The following is a 23,805-nucleotide window of genomic DNA, read 5'->3' on the forward strand; positions in this document are numbered from 1 at the left end:
ACACGTGACCACTGACAATTTTGCAGACAGACATTGCAGCTGGCATGTGGATATACTGTACCAGTACTATTCACAAAGACAAAATTGCCCTTGGTTACTATTCATGATTCCAAAAATACCCCTGGTTACTATTTATGATTCCAAAAATGCCCTTTGGTTTGCCTATATAAGGAGGTACCCTCCAACACTACATCCATCCATTTTCATACATCCATTTTCAAGCATTCATTCTACTCTCCATACACCTTCTCTCTCCTTCCAACACTCTCTCTCTTCTCTCCATCATCTCTTCCACTTCCATCCCTACCTTCTACCTTCATCCATATACACCACCTTCCTCCTTCATCCATATACACCACCTTCCTCTTTCATCCATATACACCACATTTTCCACCCCAAACCTTAAATTTCTCTCTTGTAATCAATTTCAAGAATAATTTGTAATTCCTTTTACGAAGGAAGTTGTATCTCCAGTTTTTGATTCCAAATTTGTAAGTTTTTGATGGTTGGCTACGCCACCTACTTTTAATAAATTTCATATTTCAAGTTTATTTATCTAGATCCTTTCAAATTTTGTGGGATCCCTTACAAAAGTATGCAAGCTTATGGTCTATGATCATAAGTAGACAGAAACTGGGGGACGCTCAAGTTTGAAAGTTACTATTTTGTTTATTTCATTTTCTTACCTATATATACATATATTATATATTATATTATATATATATATATATATATATTATATTCATATTATCTATATATTATATATTATATTATATATTATATATATACATATATATCTATATTTATATTTCATTTCAATATTCTCATCATCATTTTTGTCTTTTCCTGTTTTTTTTCATATTCCCATTATATATATATATATATCAGATACTAAAGGTTATTTCTTTTTAATATTGTTAAGATAATAAGTTAATATAAATATATTTTAAAGTATTTCAAATTTTTTTTTTTGAGATAAATGTAATAAGTAAATATAGTATTTTTTATTTGTTGTTTTTTTTTAACCAATTCAGTTTAAAACCAAGCCGAATATTTCGGTTCAGTTATATTTTGGTTTGGCATAATATTCGGTTCGGTATCGATGTCAATTATTTTAACAGTTTCGGTATTTGGTTATTTCGATTCAGTTAGGTTCTGGTTTGAATCGATGTATACCCCCTGGTGAGAATATTAATTCTTTAGAAATAATCATTCTATTTTCTTTTTATCCGCGAACCAAAGAAGCTTTTAGCATTAATTGTAATAGTTGTTTTAGATTATTGTTTTGTGTGGTTTTCAATAAAAGTTCTTTTACTAATAAAATAAATAATATTGTTGAGTTAAAAATTGTTTAGGCTGTAAATTGACTTTAGAATGGTTAATTTGGAAGAAAATCGGTTGTCCTTATTTTAATGTCTGTTTTCATGTTCCTCTCACAAAAAGTGGTCTCATTTAATTAAAATAATATATTTTGTAAGCTAAGAGAACCCGCACAATAAGTTGAAACCATTTTTTATGAGGGAGAGATGAAACACTGAAACAGATTTTCTTCCGGCTAATTTTTGTTGATTTTATAAAACTAAATATCTAATAATTACAGTTCTTTTTGAACGAAGTAAATTCTTTTTTTGGCATTTGCTTCGATTTATATTTATTTCCAATACTAGTATTATACTCCTAATTTTAAATTTTCATAAATTTATAATTATGTTATTATTAGTATATTTTATCCTTAAAATAGTTAAAAATTGCTACACCCTCGAATTTCGCCTCCCGACAAGAGATTTGTTATTGTATAAATAATTACATTCATAATTTCATAAGAGAGGGTAAGGTATAATTTCCCAACTCTAATGGAAGTACAAGGATTGAAATATGTTATTTTAGGGTTAGTTTTAGGATCAGTAATTTCTTTTTCAAATTCAAAAGTTTGTAATTTTCCGGCGATATTCAACTTCGGCGACTCCAATTCTGATACCGGCGCTCTGAATGCAGCATTTGGACCACTCCCTTCACCGTATGGACAAACTTTCTTTCACCACCCGGCTGGTCGATACTCAGATGGCCGTGTCATGATCGATTTTATGGGTACATCATTTCTTACGAACTATTTTGATTTTTTTTTGTCTAACATGTATAGAATACCGGATAACTTTTTTTTTTAAAAATGACTTATACACTGGGTAATTAATATTTGTGTGGTTTTAATTATGGGATGATTACTAATTTGACCCAATCAAGGACCCCAATTTACATATCTAACCCACCTTGCCTCAAAGTTACCAAATTAGACACTTTCACCCATTTTGGATAAAACTAACCTTACTTCTATTCGATGAATCAATCGTTCTTCTTCTTCTTCTTCTTCTTCTTCTTCTTCCCCCTCCTCCTCCGCTTCATCTGCTGCTTCTTCTTCTTCTTCTTCTTCTTGTTGTTCTTCTTCTTCTCCGTTTCAACTTCTTCTTCGGTTCATCTTCTTCAATTTCAGATACCAATCGTTTGAGATTTTTGACATATTATTTTTTGCTTATACGCTTACTTTTCTCGTTGGTTTTACCTCTTTCATCATCTGTAATGGTATCGTTTCAATTTCCTCTATTTTCCATAATTTTTTTCCATTTTCCTCCATTGTTGTCGCATTTGTGACGAAATTGTCGCATTTCGTCGCAAATGCGACAAGAACTGTCGCATTTCGTCGCAAATGCGACAAGAGTTGTCGCATTGACAAATGCGACAGTTCTTGTCGCATTTGCGACGAAATGCGACAGTTCTTGTCGCATTTGTGACGAAATGCGATAATTTTATCACAAATGCGACAATAATGGAGGAAAATGGAAAAAAATTATGGAAAATAGAGGAAATTGAATCGATACCATTAAAGATGAAGAAAGAGGCAAAACCAACGAGAAAAGCAAGCGTATAAACAAAAAATATACCATTTGTACGGGAAATTGAACATAATATGTCAAAAATCTCAAAAATCGCTAACGATTAGTATAAGAAATTGAAGAAGATGAACCGAAGAAGAAGTTGAAACGGAGAAGAAGAAGAAGAAGAAGAAGAAGAAGAAGCGGATGAAGCGGAGGAGGAGGAGGAGGAGGAAGAAGAAGAAGAAGAAGAAGAAGAAGAAGAAGAAGAAGAAGATCGACCGATTCATCCAATAGAACTAAGGTTAGTTTTGTCCAAAAAGGGTGAAAGTGTCTAATTTGGTAACTTTGAGGTAAGGTGGGTTAGATATGTAAATTGGGGTCCTTGATTGGGTCAGATTAGTAATTATCCATTTAATTATTGAGTTAGTGTCAAATGAATTAATCCAAACAATTCAAAAGTTTGATCTAATATTTATTTTAATATCCTTTAACCCATTAATATTAGATTGGATTCGTGTAATGTGTTTACAAGTTATATATAATTTTGTTATCTTTATTAAAATAACATATAAAAAGATGAAAAAATCTAAATAATAATTTTAAATATTCAAATTATTTTTTAAGTTAGAAGAAAAAATTTCTACTCAATTTAAAAAATTGGGTGTTAATTTTATGATGACCTAAAATTGATTCATTATTTATTTAATAAAACATAAATCAATTAAAGTCGTATTAATTTCGTATTGCATTGTCGGTTCGTACAGCTGAAAGCTTGGGACTACCATATCTGAGTGCATATTTGGATTCAGTGGGCGCAAACTTTAGCCATGGAGCCAATTTTGCAACTGCTGATTCAACCATAATACCAAAAAAAAACAATTATCCAAGTACCAAAGATGGGTTCAGTCCATTTTATTTAGGAGTACAGTTTGTTGAATTCTCATATTTCAAGAATAGATCTCTGCAATATACTACCCAAGGTAATTTATATTAATTTTATTTACTGTTTTACCATCTTTGACAAAAAAAATCTATGTAAAAGATAGAGGTGTTCAAAAACCGAACCAGACCGAAATAATCGACCGGATAAATGAATTTTGGTCATAATTTTGATTTTATTTATTTAGTTATGAGCAACGAGAACATGAATTAAATTAGAAATAGTGAACCAGAGCATTCTGCATATATAGTGATATAAAAATTAAATCTTAACTTTCAATACATAATGATTAATCAACAACACATTATCAAATCATAGAAGAATTATTATTTTCAATATAAAGTAAGAAATTTTAAAAAAATTATTTAACAAATGCTAAAACCGAAAACCGAACCGAAATACTAGAATCGGTGAGGTTTGATTTGTAATATTATTCGGTTAGGTTCGTTTTAATTTTAAGTCTTATTCGGTATTCGGTTAGGTTTGGTTTTTAGACCGAACCAACCTTTGAACACTTCTAGTCGAAAAACTAATCATTTGATTTGAACATGGACTCAAATTATGTAGTCTAGTCGAAAAACCGTCGTACCAGCTTCACTAATATCATGTTATAACAATATATATATAAATGCTAACTATTAGTGTTTATCGACAGCGGTTGAAGTGTTGTTTCTTTTTAGTGATTGGTATTGTATTAGTGAAATTAACACGGCGTGATTTAAAATTTGACATGGTTTAAATTTGTCACATCCGACCCTAGACGACCTCAATCGGCATCGGACGTGAAATAGAAAGATCATAATCAATACTTCGGAGTCTCCAATTTATCCAAATATCATAATATTACAATTGCAATACTAAAGTTCTAAGCATAATTCTAACAATAAGCAGCCAACTTCCAAATCTCGCCTAAGCAGTCGGTAACCTTCTCTATATCCTGTACTTTCTCACCTAAAAACATTAAAACATTTAAAAACGTGAGACAAAAATCTCAGTAAGAAACTATCAGCTATAAAAACCAACTTTACTTAACATAGCTACATATATACATTTATAAAGGGATTTAATCAAAACCTTATAAAATATACTCAAAACGTAAGTTTATAAGATAGTCATCAAAACCTTATAAAATATTCTCAAAACTTAAGTTCATAAAATAAAATTTGTGTATGTGTATCCATCTAGGTTAAATTCTTCGGACCTAAGGTTGATAGTAATTGAGGAATATCGATATTTGGTAAGACCTAAGAAATAATCGATAGTAATTGAGGAATATGAATATTTGGTGATAGCTAAGAAATAATCGATAGTAATTGAGGAATATGGATATTTGGTGATAACTAAGAAATAATTTGGAATTTTTCGAGGATTGAGTAGCTAGCTAATAAGGTGTAAAAATGAGATTTGATGGTTAGCAATATTTAGATGTATGAAAAATAGTAAATTATTTGATATTTGATGATATGGGTTATGAGTAAGTCATAGCTTTGAGCTAGAGATATAGAGAATTGTCTATATAGATGCTGCTGGAAAACCAGATTCATACCTGAATCTTGTGATGTATTTTTAGACCAGATATAGGCCGAATCTGTCATGGAGTCCTAAATGAAAGTTCTTTATTTTTATCTCACGTTTCCAGGGATTTCTGAATCGTCTTATTCGGACTCCGTATGAAGAAGTTAGGCTATAAATGGAATATGTAGATCATTTTAGCTTTAAACCAGAATTTGGTTTTTGTTTTGATTTTTCTCCTTAGTATGATTTGGAATTGATAGTTGAGAGTTTAATAGTTAGCTGAAAAATATACGTATCTCAGATGTGAAGTAAGGTTAAGAGACTTTGAAATGATATGATGAGTTTTGAAGTTAATACATATGTGATTAAGAAAGCGAAAATGTGGAGATTTTAATTAATTGTTTTGGAGGTTGATTATAAATTGGAGATTATGACAGGAGTTTAACAATTTATGGAATATTAATTTGAATAAATGATATCCGAATTCAAAGTGCAGATCTATTGTTGAACTTGATCGGATTGAGGTTGAGAATTGTTGAGAGTTATATAAATGATGTTTAGAGAGATACTGATGTGGTGATCAATGATAAATAAAGTGGGAGAAAATCGTAGAGTTCATGATTTGATGATTAATATGAAAATAAATATTGTTTGAGGAAATAATTAGGATATAGATATCGAGGATAAAATTCTTTGATCTTAAGCACAGTTTGAGGTAGGAAATTAAGAGATGAATATGATATATATGTTGATAATCTGAAATTCACATAGAAGCATAATCAATAGCTTCATTTGAACCATAATTTCACAATAAAAAGCAAAATCATGAAAAACCCCAATTTACAAAATTTCTGCATAACCTTAAAATATCAATTTCTGAAAATTCTTTGATTATATATATATATCTATATATATAAAACTCAAAACATAGTTGATAGTTACTTACCTTGGTCACTAATTGAAGAAAACACAACCGATAATTATAATATATATTACTATCAATGTATAAATTCTGGAAATTTAGACCCGGACGTGACAAAATTCATAGTTAAATTAATATCACATTATTTATCCTTAGAATTTAGCTTCACTATGCATGTTTTAGATTGAATACTTGTAAGCGGCTGGCTCTACCTAAAAATTAATAGCATGATAGACTTAGGTTGGAGGTTTTAGGTTCAAGACCGTTATCACTAATTAGAGTATCTGTAACAGCCTCTTAGTTTGATTTTTATGTTAAAATTTGAAGAGGAAGAGTTAAAAATTAACTCTAACAGCCTTTTAGTTGAGTTCTTATATTAAGCACATGATCTTCCATGTCGCTCAGAGGACCTCCATTTCATATTTGGACATGTGTATTGTGACCCCATGTTATAATTAAAATATTAGGGCCTCTTATAATATGTGTGAGTCTATATTACACGTGTCAAAATATGTATGAGAGGTCCTCCATTTGACATGGAAAATCAGGTGCTTCTAATAATTTGTCCTTTTAGTGACCCCTCAAATTACTAAGAGCATTTTCATCATCTCTATTAATGAAGAGTCTCTCTCCAACTTTTAGTGCCTACTTAATTCATTTTGTATTAATAATTTATTATTGATGAGTCTCTCCTCTCACTATTGGTAAATATAAAATAATTAATCATTTTAATGATAAAATAATAAATAAGGAGTGGATATAAGTATTATTGTTGGAGATGATATGTCTTAGTCACTCTTAACTCACTAAAACTCAATTATTTATATTATTTTTATAGAGTATATTAAGAGTTTCTTAGAGATGCTCTAATCTATTTACATGTATATTTGAAAAAAAAGGTTGAAACTGAAGATATTATTCTTGGAATTAATATGATGTAATGCAGATGGAGTATTTGCGAAATTGTTGCCTAAAGCTGATTACTTCGAAAAAGGTTTATATACATTTGACATTGGTCAAAATGATCTCGGAGCTGCTTATTTTGATAAGACGAGTCTTGATCAAGTTATGACTCTTGATCAAGTTAAAGCAATTGTCCCTGAAATGATGGCCAAATTCTCCAAAGTTATTAAAGTAAGAATTTTAAATTCTAGTTTTATAATATTTTCGGAGCAATACATTCGATCAATTAATTTGTTTATTTTTTAGGAAAATACAAATAAAATCCATAATCGATTTATAAACAGACGAATAATATATTTTTTTCATGGAAAAAAAGCATTTGCTTTACAAACGAATTTTACTAATAATGTTGTCGTGTTATTATCAAGACAACATGTCATGTCATAAAAAAGTCAATATTTCTTTGTGTCAATAAACAAAGTCAACAAATCATTGTGTTATGCAATTCAAGTCAACATGTCACGTCATTAAAAAGTCAATATTTCATTGTGTCACTTAAACAAAATTAATGTGTCATGTAATCGAAGTCAACATATCACATCGTCAAAAACAAGCATCATTAGAGCAATTCAAGTCAACATGTCACGTCATTAAAAAGTCAATATTTCATTGTGTCACTTAAACAAAATTAATGTGTCATGTAATCGAAGTCAACATGTCACATCGTCAAAAACTAGCACTATTAGAGCAACTATAGTGGAAGTAACAAAATTTTGTTACTTCCACTTACCACCTAAACAAAAATAACACTAAAAAAATAATATTTCACTATGATTATTTTTTACTTTCAAATTTTATAGGATCCTCTTGTCATAAAATATTATACAATCACTTAATTAATATTCAATTAATAATTTCCATCTGACAACATAATTAATTCAATATTTATTATGAATTTTATATAAAATATTTATCCAATAAAATAATTAATTTAATCTTTATTATTATTTTTATAAAATTTGATTATAAATAAGTTTGACAATCAAAATAAATTGTTATGGTTGATACTAGAAAAAAATGAACCAAACACAAGGAAAAAGGATTAATAAGTAATTATTTTAAGAAAAGTTTTAAAAGTATCTTTTTACATTTTAATCCAACTAAAAAGGCCTAAAATGTTACAGAGATAAAGGCTTAATATAACAGTTGAAAGTGTCTAGGATTAATTAATAAATTAAACTTTCTCAGATATAGAAAAAAAACTGACAGATTGCCCACTTTAAAGTGATAAAGTTTGTTACTTCTATTAGTAACAAACCAAAAGGAGTAACAATTAGTCTAATGGTTGTTTACAACAAAACAGTAGAAAGCAACAAATAGATTACAACCACTATTGTTGCATTTAGTCAAATTCCTTTGTTTGTTAATTTTGTAAGTTTGTACATGAAATTTTTTTAGAAAAAAATACATTTTTTATGTCAAAATCCATGAAATCACAAGAGTTTCTTCTCTTATTTCTTAACATCAATCATCTCACATGAATCGATATGGTTTCCTATTTTAATTGATTAAATGTATTATTCCAGAAATATAGTACAAATTTCTTTGTTTTCTAAAGGGCGTCAACTATATTGTTTCCATAGGGAGTGTATGAATTGGGAGGAAGGTCATTTTGGATACACAATACAGGGCCACTGGGTTGCCTCCCACACAGAGTGAGACAACTTCCAATAAAACCAGAACAACTCGATAAATATGGGTGTGTCATATCATATAATGATGGCGCTCAATATTTAAACCAAATATTGAAAGAAGCTGTTATTCAACTAAGGAAAGATCTTCCTCTTGCTGCTCTTACTTATGTTGATATCTACTCTTTGAAGTATACTCTTATGACTTGTGCCAAAGAATTAGGTAAATACCTTTCAAATACACTCGAAACGTACTTAGTTTTATATTATTTAATTTTGTTTCAATAACTAAAATCTCTATTAAATGAATGATATATTTAAAATTAGACTTGTTCATAGGTTGTGTCGGGCTAGAGGTATATTTCTTTAAATGCTCAACTTTAATCGAATTCACTATTAATTTATATGGCTTTTGACAGGATTTAAGGACCCGCTTGTTCCATGTTGTCCAAAAGGAGTATTATTTGACACCGATCCAAAGGCAATAATATGGGATGGAACCCATTTCACTGAACTGGCTAACAAATGGATCTTCGAACAATTTACTAATGGCTCTTTTTCAGATCCACCAACTCCTTTAAATCTTGCTTGTCCATAATCGCCCTTTCTCATTTATATACTTTATTTTAATCTTGTTAAATTACAACATTCACATTTTAGATTAACGAGATTGAAAATGAATTTGTATTTCATTAGTTGATTATTTCATCCTTACCTTTCTATGTATATTAATTGCTACGCTTGTAGCGGTAACTAGATAATATGTATGAAAATACTATTCTACCTTTTAACTATACGTACTATAGAAATATGATCTTCTTTGACGATTTATTTTTCAACGATTTATTTTTCAACGAACATGAATTCGTCACTAATAATTACTTATCTATGATGAATTTATCTTTCATCAGTGTTATTAATTTTCTCCTGATAATCTTTAAAGACATCTTCGTTGATTTACATATTCGTCACTATTAAATATATTTTATGACGATAAGTAAAATATCATAATATATAATTTTGAAGGCAAAATTTAGTATATTAAAATTTAAGGAAAAAAATTGTTGACAAAATAATGATAATTGATGATAAATTTATCGTTAAAATCTATCATCATAATAAAAACTACTTTTCTGTGACACTTTGTATTCGTAATTACTTAATTCAAATAAATGATAATAAATTAGATTTTTTCATCTATTATTATTATTATCTTTGTGATTATTTAAATCTTGTCATTTATTGTGATGATGTATGAATACTCATTACCATAATATTTACGAAAAAAATTCAATTAATTTAAGGGCAAAGTACGAAAAAAATGCTCGTGGTTTGCCTTATTTCCAAATAGAGGTCTTTGGTTTAAAAGTTTACAAATAGAGGTATGTGGTTTGCTTTTTTTTACAAAACAAAGTATATAAAATTAAACTTTTAAGTAATTGATGACAATAAGAATGTTTTTTAATTTTTTTTTTCAATTACATTTATATATTGACAAAACATAGATCCAAAAATCAAATTATAACTATGTAAAATGACTTAAATATCAATTTAGTTCGTAAACTGTCAGATTAGTAAAAAAACATGAAATTCCATCATATTATTTATTTTTTCGATTTAGGAAATTGTTTTTTTCGGAGGTTGTGTTTTGCTGATATGTAAGAATAATTTTTTTAAGATAAAAATGTATTTAGTTGTAATTAGAACTTAAATGTGTAATTGTAATACTTTGTCTTCTAAATAAAATATACCACAAACCTTTATTTGTAAACTTTTAAACCACATGCCTCTGTTTACAAATTGGACAAACCACAGACATTTTTTCATACTTTTCCCTTAATTTAAATTAGAGAATATGTTAATGACAACTGTAATATGTTATAAAAAATTTAGGAAAATGTGACAAAATAAATGTTATCGTATTGTGATCATATTTACCTTTTTATGACATTTTTTTGCTAGACATGAAATTTTATTACTTATAATTGTTTATGGTCTAAACATAAAAGTTGTAACTAGAATTAAAAATAATAATATCAAAAGTTGGATCAACGAGCAATCCATATAAGCCAAATGTAATCAATATCAAGTGGTGGTCTTCAGATCGCGTGGCGGAAAGGATTCAGAAAAGTAATTGTGGAACTAGACTCACGGGTCGTTCTTCGGTTGATGACTAGCACCGTAGACATCCATCAGCCCTTTTCGTGGCTTATTCATATGTGCATCTCCTATCGCGACAGATAGTGGGATACAATTTTTATTCATTCTTATAGAGAAGGCAACTGCGCTGCTGACTGACTGACGAATTTCGTAGGGTTTTGTTCATTGGGTCACCATGAGTTTGATGTGCCTCTTACAGGCCTCTAGAATATCCTCTATGATGATAGTAGAGTGACAACTTTAAGCAGAATTATTCACTCATAGCCGAGAGTTTTCCCTTTCCTTTTTTTTTTCGTCTGGGCGTTTAGCCTTCCTATATAAACCAAAAAAAGAAAAATCAATATCAAGTGAATATAGGTTGGCTTGGGCTTGAAAGTTCGAAAATCTAACCAGATGATATTATTCTCTTAATAGTTTATTTTCATGCCATTATGAATAATTATCTATATTAAGAATTAAGTGAAAATAATTTCTTTTTACATGTATGTTATAAGCATACTGAGAATTAAGAATATATTATAAATTCAGATTTTGAAATTTATAAAATAAAAAAATGTATTTAATTTATTTAGTCCTATTATATTTTAGTTGTAGATTATTTATATTTATTGAATTAATTTCTTCTCTCTGCGAGGTTATTTCATTTTTCAGGTAAATTATATTAATGGTACCTAAACTTTGTTATTGTTCATATTTTGATATCTACGCTTCATTTTGTTTCAAAAATACATTTTAAGTAAATATGATTTTGCAATACGAGTTTCACAATTTTTAATTAAAAATTGAAACCCACTATATAATTTATTAATATAAAAATACAATTATTAATATAATTAATTAAAAATTGCAATTTAGAATCGCTAATTTTATTAATAAATTGTTTACTAATAAAATAAATAATTTTGTTGAATTAATAATTTTATTGACTTTATATTCCTAATTTTAAATTTTCATAAATTTATAATTATCTTATTATTAGTATTTTTTTTATCCTTAAAATAGTAAAAATTGTTACACCCTCGAATTTCGCGTCCCAACAAGAGATTTGTTATTGTATAAATAATTACATTCACAATTTCATAAGAGAGGGTAAGTTATAATTTCCCAACTCTAATGGAAGCACAAGGATTGAAATATGTTATTTTAGGGTTAGTTTTAGGATCAGTAATTTCTTTTTCAAATTCAAAAGTCTGTAATTTTCCGGCGATATTCAACTTCGGCGACTCCAATTCTGATACCGGTGGTCTGAATGCAGCATTTGGACCACTCCCTCCACCGTATGGACAAACTTTCTTTCACCACCCATCTGGTCGATTCTCAGATGGCCGTGTCATGCTCGATTTTATGGGTACATCATTTCTTACGAACTATTGTGATTTTTTTTTGTCTAACATGTGTAGAATACCGGATAAATTTTTTTTTAAATGACTTATACACTGGGTAATTAATATTTGCGTGGTGTTAATTATTGAGTTAGTGTCAAATGAATTAACCAACCCTAACCCAATCTAGAACATATCATGTTATAATCGTGTCAACTTAATCAGATTAGTATCCTCTTTACATATCACATGTAATTTTACTAAATTTAATTGTAACATTAAAAAAATATAAATTCGTATCGCATTGTCGGTTCGTGCAGCTGAAAGCCTGGGACTACCATATCTGAGTGCATATTTGGATTCAGTGGGCGCAAACTTTAGCCATGGAGCCAATTTTGCAACATCTGGTTCAACCATATTACCAAAAATAAAGACTTATCCGAGTTCCAAAGATGGGTACAGTCCATTTTATCTAGGTGTACAACTTGTTGAATTCTCATATTTCAGGAATAAAACTCTGGACTATACTACCCAAGGTAATTTATATTAATTTTATTTACTGTTTTACCACCTTTGACAAAAAAAAAAATTCTATGTAAAAGATAGGGATGTTCAAAAACCGAACCGGATCGAAATAATCGACCGAATCGAGAATTTCGGTTATAATTTTAATTTTATTTATTTAGTCATGAGAAACGAAAACATGAATTAAATTAGAAATAGTGAACCATTTCTTGAGCATTTTGCATATATAGTGATATAAAAATTAAATCTTAACTTTCAATACATAATGATTAATCAACAACACATTATCACATCATGGAATGATTATTTTTTCAATATAAAGTAAGAAATTTTAAAAAAATTATTTAACAAATGCTAAAACCGAAATACTTGGTTCGGTTAGGTTTGATTTGTAATATTATTCGGTTAAGTTTGTTTTAATTTTAAATCTTATTCGGTATTTGATTATTTCGATTCAATCTGGTTTTTAAACCGAACCAACCATTGAACACCCTAGTCGAAAACCTAACCATTTAATTTGAACATGGACTCAAGTTATATAGTCTAGAAAAATGTCATATCAGCTTCACTAATATCAGGTTATAACAACATATATAAATGCTACAAAACTTCAATCTATTAGTGTTTATTGACAGCGATTAAAGTGTTTTTTTTTGTTGTCAGTGATTGATGCCAGTGGCGGAGCTAGGATTTGAAATTAAGGGGGCTAATTATAGTCCAACGTTGTCAAAAAAAAAAATCCCCTTTACATATAATTTTTTTTAAATAAAACTATATAAAAATTTAATTATGTTGCAAAATAATAAAAAGTAATTTTACAGATATTTTTTTTTGATACGTATATAACTATTTTTGAAAATAGATGGGAAATCGTGTCCACTAGTTTGAGAAGGGCCTTTAGCCAAATATTATCTTCTCATTGAATCTCTTAACAAGATATAAATCAATTTGAAAACATTTTTTCGGATCACCAATAAGTTCATTTGAAATTTCTACATCAACACGAGCTCTTTTATCACCTTCTTGCTCAATAGATTTTACATTATTTACCGAGGAGAATGAGTCAGAATTCGGATTTCTCTTTATTTTTTTTATAACAAATGTCTATCATTTTGTAGTTCTATAATAAAAAAAACAATATGTTATAAAACCCCTAAATTTATAACTACAAGTCTTAATATATTTATATTACAAAATCTCTAAATTAAGGCTACAACCAAAAACCTTAAATTTATATCACAATACCCCTAAATTAAGGATATAACCAAAACCCTAAATTAATATCACAATACAAAACCCCTATTTTATAAACTCAATTCAAATTTATCAATTAAATCCCTAATTTATCCATCAATATTATCAATTTAATTTTAAACTATGAAATTTTCAATCAATCAAAATTCACATTACTAAATTAAATTAAACTACGAAATGATAATACTAATTCATAAAAAAACCAAAATTAGAACTATAACAAATTAAATTAGAATTTTTAAAACAAAAGGCATATAAATAATAAAAAGTTAGTAATAACCTAAAACTTAACAACCAAGAACTTAAGAGGAAGATATGAGAGAGCATTACCTTTAATTTGTGTCTGGACCCAATTAAAAAAAACTGTGTCCAGTCTAATAATTTGGGCAGGGCACAACAAGAGTCTTTCTTCTTCGTTTGTATGAAGAAGAATTTGCAGAGAACGCCACGGACGTTAAAATCAGAAAAGAGGCAGGGGGGCTGTGCAGGGGCGGGAATATTACTCTACCAAGGGTTCCGTCGGAGCTGGGGGGCTTCGGCACCCCCAAGCTCCGGGCTGTCTCCGCCTCTGATTGATGCTGTATTAGTGGAATTAACACGGCGTGACTTAAAATTTGACATGGTTTAAATTCATAGTTAAATTAATGTCACATTATTTATCCGTTAGAATTTTTTTTTTTTTTTTTTGCAAAATGTGAAACCCTGAAATTTGATAGACTTGAGGTTAAAATTTTGATAGCTTCACTAAGCCCGTTTTAGCTCGAATAATTCTAAGCGGCTGGCTCTACCTAAAAATTAATAGCATGATAGACTTAGGTTAGAGGTTTTAGGTTCACGACCGTTATCCTGGACTAACTAGATTATTTTTAACACCCTCTTAGTTTGATTCTTATGTTAAAATTTATGGAGAAAGAGTTAAAAATTAAGTCCAACAGCCTTTTAGTGACTCCTCAAATTACTAAGAACATCTTCATCATCTCTATTAATAGAGAGTCTCTCTCCAACTCTTAGTGCCTACTTAATTAATTTTGTATTAATAATTTATTATTGGTGAGTATCTCCTCTCACTACTGGTAAATATAACAATAATTAATAATTTTAATGATAAAATAATAAAAAATGAGTGAATATGAGTAGTATTGTTAGAGATGATATGTCTTAGTCACTCTCAAAATCACTAAAAGTCAATTATTTATATTATTTTTACAGAATGTATTAAGAGTTTCTTAGAATATGATGTAATGCAGATGGAGTATTTGCGAAATTGTTGCCTAAAGCTGATTACTTTTCAAAAGGTTTATATACATTTGACATTGGTCACAATGATCTCGGAGCTACTTTTTTTGCCAACATGACTCTTGATCAAATTAAAGCAGCTGTGCCTGAGATGATTGCCAAAATCTCCGGTATTATTAAAGTAAGCATTTTAAACTAGTTTTATAATGCTTTCGGAGCAATACATCCGATCAATTAATTCGTGTTTTATACATGTTTATTTTTTAGGAAAAGTACAAATAAAATCCATCTTATTTAAACGATTTATAAACAGATGAATAATATATTTTTTTCTTGGAAAAAAAGCATTTGCTTTACATACGAGTTTTACTAATAATGTTGTCGATGTTATTATTAAGACAACATGTCATGTCATAAAAAAATAGTCAATATTTCATTGTGTGAGTAAGCAAAGTTAATAAATCATTGTGTTATATCCAAGTCAACATATCACGTTATAAAAAGTCAATATTTCATTGTGTCACTTAAACAAAATCAATGTGTCATGTCATCGAAGTCAACATATCACATCGTCAAAGACTAGCATCATTAGAGCAACTATTGTGGAAGTAACAAAATTTTGTTACTTCCACTTACCACCTAAATAAAAATAACAGTAAAAAATAACATGATCATTTTTTACTTTCAAATTTTATAGGTCCCTTGTCATAAAATTTTATAAAATTAATAATTTTCATCTAATAAAATCATTAATTCAATATTTATTATGAATTTCATATAAAATATTATCCAACAAAATAATTAATTTAATGTTTATTATTATTTCTATAAAATTTAATAATAAACAAGTTTGACAATCAAAATAAATTGTTACGGTTGATACTAGAAAAAAATGAACCAAACACAAGGAAAAAGGATTAATAAGTAATTATTTTAAGCAAAGGTTTAAAAGTATCATTTTACATTTTAATCCAACTAAAAAGGCCTAAAATGTTACAGAGATAAACGCTTAGTGACCGTTTGTTTCCATTTTTTGGAACTACTTGTTGCCTTTCAAGTCTAAACAGGAGACAAAAAGTATTTGGTAAAAATTCGAAACAACTGCTTTTTAGATAAAAGCCAACTAATATATGCTGCATATCCGTAACAGCAGCAGCAATAGCAAACAAGAGTAGCTGAAATAAACGGACCCTTAATATTACAGTTGAAAGTGTCTAAGATTAATTAATAAATTAAACTTTCTCAGGCACAGAAAAAAAACCTGACAGATTGCCCACTTTAGAGTGATAAAGTTTGTTACTTCTATTCGTAACAAACCAAAAGGAGTAACAAATTAGTCTAATGGTTGTTTACAACCAAACAGTAGAAAGCAACAAATAGATTACAACCACTATTGTTGCACTTAGTCAAATTCCTTTGTTTATTAATTTTGTAAAGTGTACACGACATTTTTTTAGAAAAAATACATTTTCCTATGCCAAAATCGATGAAACCGCAAGAGTTTTTTCTCTTATTACTTAACATCAATCATCTCACATGAATCGATATGCGTTCCTATTTTAATTAATTAAATGTATTACTCCAAAAATATTGTACAAATTTCTTTGTTTTCTAAAGGGCGTAAACTATATTGTTTCCATAGGCAGCGTATGCATTGGGAGGAAGGTCATTTTGGATACACAGTACAGGGCCACTGGGTTGCCTCCCATACATAGTCAAACAACTTCCAGTACAACTCGATAAATATGGGTGTGGCATACCCTTTAATCATGGTGCTCAATATTTCAACCAAATGTTGAAAGCAGCTGTTATTCAACTAAGGAAAGATCTTCCTCTTGCTGCCCTTACTTATGTTGATATCTACTCTTTGAAGTATACTCTTATGACTCATGCCAAAGAATTAGGTAAATACCGTTCAAATACACTCAAAACTTACTTAATTTTATATCATTTAATTTTGTTTCAATAACTAAAATCTCCATTAAATGAATGATATATTTAAAATTAGACTTGTTTATAGGCTATGTCGAGCTCTAGCTGTTTTTTTTAAATGCTCAGCTTAAATCAAATCTGCTATTAATTTATGTGGCTTTTGACAGGATTTAAGGACCCGTTTATTCCATGTTGTCCAAAAGGAGTATATTTGGATACCGATCCAAAGGCAATAATATGGGATGGAGTCCATTTCACTGAAATAGCTAATAAATGGGTCTTCGAACAATTTACTAATGGCTCTTTTTCAGATCCACCAACTCCTTTAAATCTTGCTTGTCCATAATCGTAATTTCTCATTTATATACTTTATTTTAATATTGTTTAATTACAACATTCACATTTTAGATTAATGAGATTATATAAACAAGGAAAAATGAATTTGTATTTCATTAGTTGATTATTTAATCATTACCTTCCTATTTATATAATTTCTACGTTTATAGGGGTAACTAGATAATACAACAACAACAAAGCCTTAGTCCCGAAATGATTCGGGGTCGGCTAACATGAACCATCATATAAAACCGTGAAATCAAGTTGTCACATCCGTGTCTAAATTTCTAGAATTTATACCTAGATATTAGTATATATTATAATTATTAGGTGTGTGAAGTTAATTTGGTGTTATGGGAAAAGTTTGGAGTTAATTTGATGTTTTTATGTGTAAATTAAAAGTTAGGATAACTTTTAAAAGATTATAGAAAGATGGAGGATCAAATATGATGTTTGCTAAATTTGAGATATATATCTCATTTGAGGCGGTGATATAGATCATCATTTTTTTTTTGATTCATCAGTTTTTCTCTAAACCGTTTCTTCACCGTTTCTTTGATTTACGGAGATTCGACCGTCCGAATCACTCGAAATTGGAACCATAGCATCCTTATGCATAGATCTAAGTCCTAACCGAAGAGTTTTTGAGTTTCGGCAGTGTTTGAAGGGAAACGTCTTAGCCAGAATTTAGAGGAGAATTGAACGGGTGTATTTTCTTCAATTAGAGACCAAGGTAAGTAACTATCAACTATATTTTGAGTTTTATGTATATAGATATATATATATAATCACAGAATTTTCAGACAGTGATATTTTAAGGTTATGCATGAATTTTGTAAAATTGGGGTTTTTCATGATTTTGCTTTTTATTATGAAATTACGGTTCAAATGAAGCTATTGATTATGCTTCTATGTGAATTTCAGATTTTACTTGACTATGTTGATTTAAGGCTTAATTTGGTTGATTTACATATATGTTTTTGGTTTCAATATATATCTATATTGAACAAAATGAATTTGATGATTTCTTACGAATTGTTTTTGGATTGAGAAATCTGTTGCGGTTATTGTTGTTATTATTTTGGATTGAAGTCAAATGTGATTTTTATGATAGAAAAGGGCTAATTGAAGCCAAATGATTTATGGTTATGAAATAGTTTGGAATTTGATTGTGAAAGAAAATTTGAGCACGTTGTGATTTTATGATTTTATATCCATCGAGAGTTATCCGGATCGGTGGTTTTATATTTGAAGACCATGTTCAGTGAGGGACATGACCTATGTACACAGTTTGAAAACCATATGGGATAAGCAATGTTAAGAGACGTTTCGACTATATATGTGGTTATGAATTGATACTTAAGGGGAGATGTTGGTCCCTTATAACGTTACAAGTATAGTTCCAAGGGGGGGTTAGGAACTATTTAAAAATTTTAAGTTAGGGCAGACTTCTTTTTCGTGAGAAAAAGGTTTTAACAGCGGCGCTGAGTGAATAGCAAGATACTGGCTTAGTCAACTGGTGACTAGGTCAGTTTCTTTACTTGAGTCAGGAGATAGCACTTAGAGTCTATTCCTGAGCTCAGATATTCAATGCGCACAACTCAGCTTGACCTCTTTACTTGGTCAGTTTTTGTTTAAGCAAGCAATAAGTATATAAAGGAGTTTAAGGTTAGAAATATGTTACTCAGCAGATTTATCCAGGTTCGGCCTCCAAGCCTACGTCCTGTCCCCGGAACACGTTCCGAGATTTCGAATTCTCTACTGAGCTCTTTAACGGTAGAGCATCAAACCTTTTACAATCTTAGCAACTGAGTATAACAAGAGTACCTTCCTCTATACCTCTACTCAATCCTAATCTCTCGCTGAGTACTATAACCGAGTACTCAGCCTCTCCTTTCTAATCTCTAGAAATGATAAGTGTTTGTCCTAAACAACGATTGCTAAGACACCTTAGATGATTGAATAATCACTCTAGACTTTTACACAAAAGATATGAAATTTAGTGTAAGATTGCTTTGCTTTTTCTTGCAGAACTTTGCGTAGAAATTTGGTCAGCGTAATGGCTTGATCAAGTTCTGTGTTGAATGAAGCAACTGAAGGGCTCTATTTATAGACACGTCTGAGGTGTCGGTCATTTCGAATTTTGAAATAACCATTGGAGGGAAACGACTTCCTGTCGTTGTCATCCTGTCTTGCTCAGAGCTCTCGGCCAATCAGATTTGAGTATCTTCTGTCCTTGGTCAGCTTTTGGTCAGCTCGGCAGAATGTCTCTCCATTTATGGTAAGGTCAACTAGACAGCATTCTGTGTCTTCTGAACTTTACCCAAAGTGGAAACACTTTGTCTGGAAGTTGTTCTTGGCCAGCTGCTGTCTTGTACTCTTTGTCGAATCAACTCAACAGCTTCGTCCCGAAGTTGTTCCACGAAGGTCTTCTAGATCCTTCTTCCGCTGAGCTGCGTTTTGTACATAACAACAGCGTTTTGACATATGCGGGCCGAGTTGCCTTAAACTGTTTGACTTGGGCTTTGACTTCCGTATTGGGCTTTGGGCCTTTTAATCTTTGTGTCTTATAAACAATTTAACTCAACATTGAACAAACACATTAGTAGAATAAATCAAAGCATTTAAACTTAGTGTGTTTAGAATATTTTTAATTACACTTAAACAATTTTGTCAAATCAAAATTATGTGGAAAGGTGTTTCAACAAACTCCCCCATTTTGATGTTGGCAAAACTATTCAGCGAAGAACTCAGTATTGAGCTCCCCCATGATAGTTGACCTAATATAACTTAGCAAACTCCCCCGTCAGGGTTGAGCCACTAACTTAGTTTTACTCTAAACATTTAAAAGTTTAATCGAGTAAGTCTGAGGTCAGTTATCAGATATAGGTCAGCTCATGAAACATATTCTATTTTACTCAGTGTTTAAGCGGAAGTTTTAACATTCAGAGGGCGCTGAGTAATTTGTTGTTCAATGAGTCTTATAAGACAATGTTTTATAAACATACAAGTCAATGTCAAACATGTTATTAGCATTGGGTACATCAATAAGTTTTATAAGCATTAAACATAGTTGATGTAATTGAAGATACATAATAACTTAATACTCAGCATCGTATATAATAACTCATAACTCAGGTTTGGAGAAAAAGATGCAAGTATTGATATTAATAGAAGTAGTCAGCGTATACAACAAAAGATAAACATAAACATAGAGACTACAAACTTAGCATAACTGAGCTAGCCTAATTTCTATTTCTTTTTCTTTTGTTTGGACTGACTATGCTCATGCTGTGTTCTAGCTTGTTCTTTCTCCCCCGTTTGTCAGCATCGGGAGGAGGAATCCTAAAGCCGTCTGTTAAGACGGCTCTGGTCAGTTCTGTGGACAGCTCCTTAAGTCTATCGGCGCTTTCATTGACGGCGTCAAAGATAGCAACTCCATCATCTGAGACCTCGGCGGGTATATTGAGTTCAGCAGCGGCTTTTCCTTTCTTTATTGGCTGATTGAACTTCAAAGCCCTCAGCGAAGCAGCGGTTATCTCAGATCCTCTAACCTTAGTTTCCTCAAATAGATCAATTTGATGATCTAGGAGGATTCTGGTGATGAGCGATCCCAGCCTGAGAGTTCCAGTGCTCCTTTGGAAGCCAGCAATCAAGAATACTGACATGTTGATCGGCTTGTATGTCAGCATATGCCATATGAAGCATTGCTCAAAATTCGTTGCTGAGGTGGTGCAGTTTATCTTGGGATAAATGAAGTAGGTCAGCAGATAGTGAGCCATCTTTTGGTGCTGACCCATTGAGGTGCTGGAGATTTCTCCAGAGTGGCCAGCGGGCTTACAGAAGGTGGTATGGTACCCAGTTCCTTCGTGATCCCCAGATCTCCTCAGTTTTGTTCCCTCATTCTTTAACTTCAGCAAGTTAGCAAGATAGGTAGGGTTTATAAAGATGGTCTTTTCCTTTACCACAGTTACCAGATAGTCCTGGTTATCATTGGCAACTCGGAGATTGTGGTAGAATTCCCTTACTAGGTCAGGGTAGGTGTGATCTCTAATGGAAAACAGCTCGGTCCAGCCATTCTTCGATATCCATTCGCAGAAGGGTTGCTCGGATTTTACGAAGTCTTCTGAGACCCATCTAGAGAAGTCTATTTTCCATTCCCTAACGTCTTCGAATACCTTGGTATAGGTTCTGACCTTGGTCAGCTTTCCCTTAGAGGAGGTAGCTTGGCCAGCTTTCCATTTGCTTGGCGTAGTGACCTTTGTGGTTTCAGGCAAAGTAGTTTTCCTGGAGGGTTCATCGGAACTGGTCTTAGGGTGACCGGCACCGGAGATGTTGACGGAAACTCTAGTCATTGTTTCCGAAAAAGGTTGGGAAGCTTTTAGAGTCTTAGAGAGAGAGAGAGAATGCTTTGCCAGAGATTTCGTTAAGTGTAAAGAAAATAAAAATGGGGATTTACCCATTATTTATAGCGGTGAGGAGTGGATCTTATCGAATCCATGTGTCAGTTTTGCCTTGGGATTGTCAACCGACAAAGATCCTGGCTTTTATGACACATTCGGCGCATACGTCATCCTAGGTGGCTATTCGCGTGCTTTTGCATTAATTACAACGGATACTCAGCGTTTAGAATACTAAGCGTTTTAAATTCTGAGTGGTCAGTTTATATATACGGATGATTTCTCAGTTTGAGATTACTACTCGGTGTGCACATTTACTCAGTATTGATATATATTGTGTTAAGTACTCAGTATAACAATCACTCAGCATGCATTTGCATAAATCATTCAGCGTAGTAATTCACTCAGCATAAGTTTACATTTAGAACAGGAATTTACTGAAGAGGATTAAACATACCAATGGCTTCTCTCAGTATGCTGAACTGTTCACGAGCCAGTGGCTTTGTGAAGATATCCGCAAACTGCTCATCCGTTGGGACGTAGGTCAGCTTTATCTCACCCTTGAGTACATGGTCTCTAATGAAGTGATGTCTTATGCTGACATGCTTCATTATGCTGTGTTGAATTGGGTTCTTTGATAGATCAATTGCACTTTTGTTGTCGCATTTGACCTCAATTGTCTTTGTTTGAACACCATAGTCTTCAAGCTGTTGCTTAATCCATAGGACTTGAGCAACACAGTGACCAGCAACAATGTACTCAGCTTCAGTGGTAGACAAGGCTACTGACGCCTGCTTCTTGCTGAACCAAGATACAAGACAGCTTCCTAAGAAGTGACATCCTCCAGAGGTGCTTTTTCGTTCTAGCTTGTCTCGACCATAGTCAGCGTCAGTGTATCCAACGAGTGTAAAGCCATGAGTGTTGGGATACCATAAACATGCGTTCACTGAGCTTTGCAAATATCTAAGGATTCTTTTTACAGCTATGTAATGAGATTCCTTAGGGTTAGATTGATATCTAGCACAGTAGCATACTGAGAACTGAATGTCTGGTCTACTTGCTGTTAAGTAAAGTAGAGAGCCTATCATACCTCGATATAATTTGCTGTCTACCGACTTACCATTCTCGTCAGCGCAGAGGACAGTATCAGTGCCCATAGGAGTGGATATTGGCTTGCAATTTTCAAGATCATATTTCTTCAATATCTCATTGGCATATTTAGCTTGACTGCTGAAGATGCCATTTTTCCCTTGTTTGATTTGAAGTCCAAGGAAGAAGTTGAGTTCTCCCATCATCGACATTTCAAACTCAGTCTGCATTTGCTTGCTAAATTCCTTGCACATTGACTCATTAGTAGCACCGAAAATAATATCATCAACGTATATTTGAGACAGTAGGGTATCTTTACCCTTTCTCTTAATGAATAAGGCTGTATCAGCTTTCCCCCTGACATAGTTTCTAGTCAGCAGGAAACTGGTCAGCCTCTCATACCAAGCACGTGGTGCTTGCTTGAGGCCGTACAGAGCCTTTTTGAGTTTATAAACGTGGTTTGGGAATTTAGGATCCTCAAACCCTGGAGGTTGATTAACATAAACTTCCTCGTTTATAACTCCATTAAGGAATGCACTCTTAACATCCATTTGAAATAGTTTAAAGTTCATGTAAGATGCATATGCACATAAAATTCTAATAGCCTCTAGCCTTGCCACTGGGGCAAAGGTCTCACCGTAGTCAATACCTTCTTGCTGACTGTAGCCCTGAGCTACAAGCCTTGCTTTGTTCCTGACTACATTTCCTTG

The 23,805-nt window shown here is 31.4% G+C and overlaps 2 protein-coding genes across 2 annotated transcripts; both read left to right on the plus strand.

Moving 5' to 3' along the window:
- Positions 1-1,853: 1,853 nt before the first annotated feature.
- LOC136230730 (GDSL esterase/lipase At3g26430-like) lies at positions 1,854-9,439 on the plus strand. Its single transcript, XM_066019898.1, has 5 exons — positions 1,854-2,088; positions 3,635-3,850; positions 7,194-7,381; positions 8,794-9,064; positions 9,261-9,439. Exons 1-5 carry the CDS (start codon positions 1,854-1,856, stop codon positions 9,437-9,439), a joined length of 1,089 nt encoding a protein of 362 aa, XP_065875970.1.
- A 2,675-nt stretch (positions 9,440-12,114) lies between these two features.
- On the plus strand, positions 12,115-17,616 carry LOC136230931 (GDSL esterase/lipase At3g26430-like). Its single transcript, XM_066020142.1, has 5 exons — positions 12,115-12,349; positions 12,644-12,859; positions 15,350-15,519; positions 16,981-17,242; positions 17,438-17,616. The coding sequence occupies exons 1-5, from the start codon at positions 12,115-12,117 to the stop codon at positions 17,614-17,616; spliced, it is 1,062 nt and encodes a 353-aa protein (XP_065876214.1).
- The last annotated feature ends 6,189 nt before the right edge of the window (positions 17,617-23,805 follow it).

The sequence above is a fragment of the Euphorbia lathyris genome, chromosome 5 (assembly GCF_963576675.1).
Source record: "Euphorbia lathyris chromosome 5, ddEupLath1.1, whole genome shotgun sequence".
NCBI lineage: Eukaryota > Viridiplantae > Streptophyta > Magnoliopsida > Malpighiales > Euphorbiaceae > Euphorbia > Euphorbia lathyris.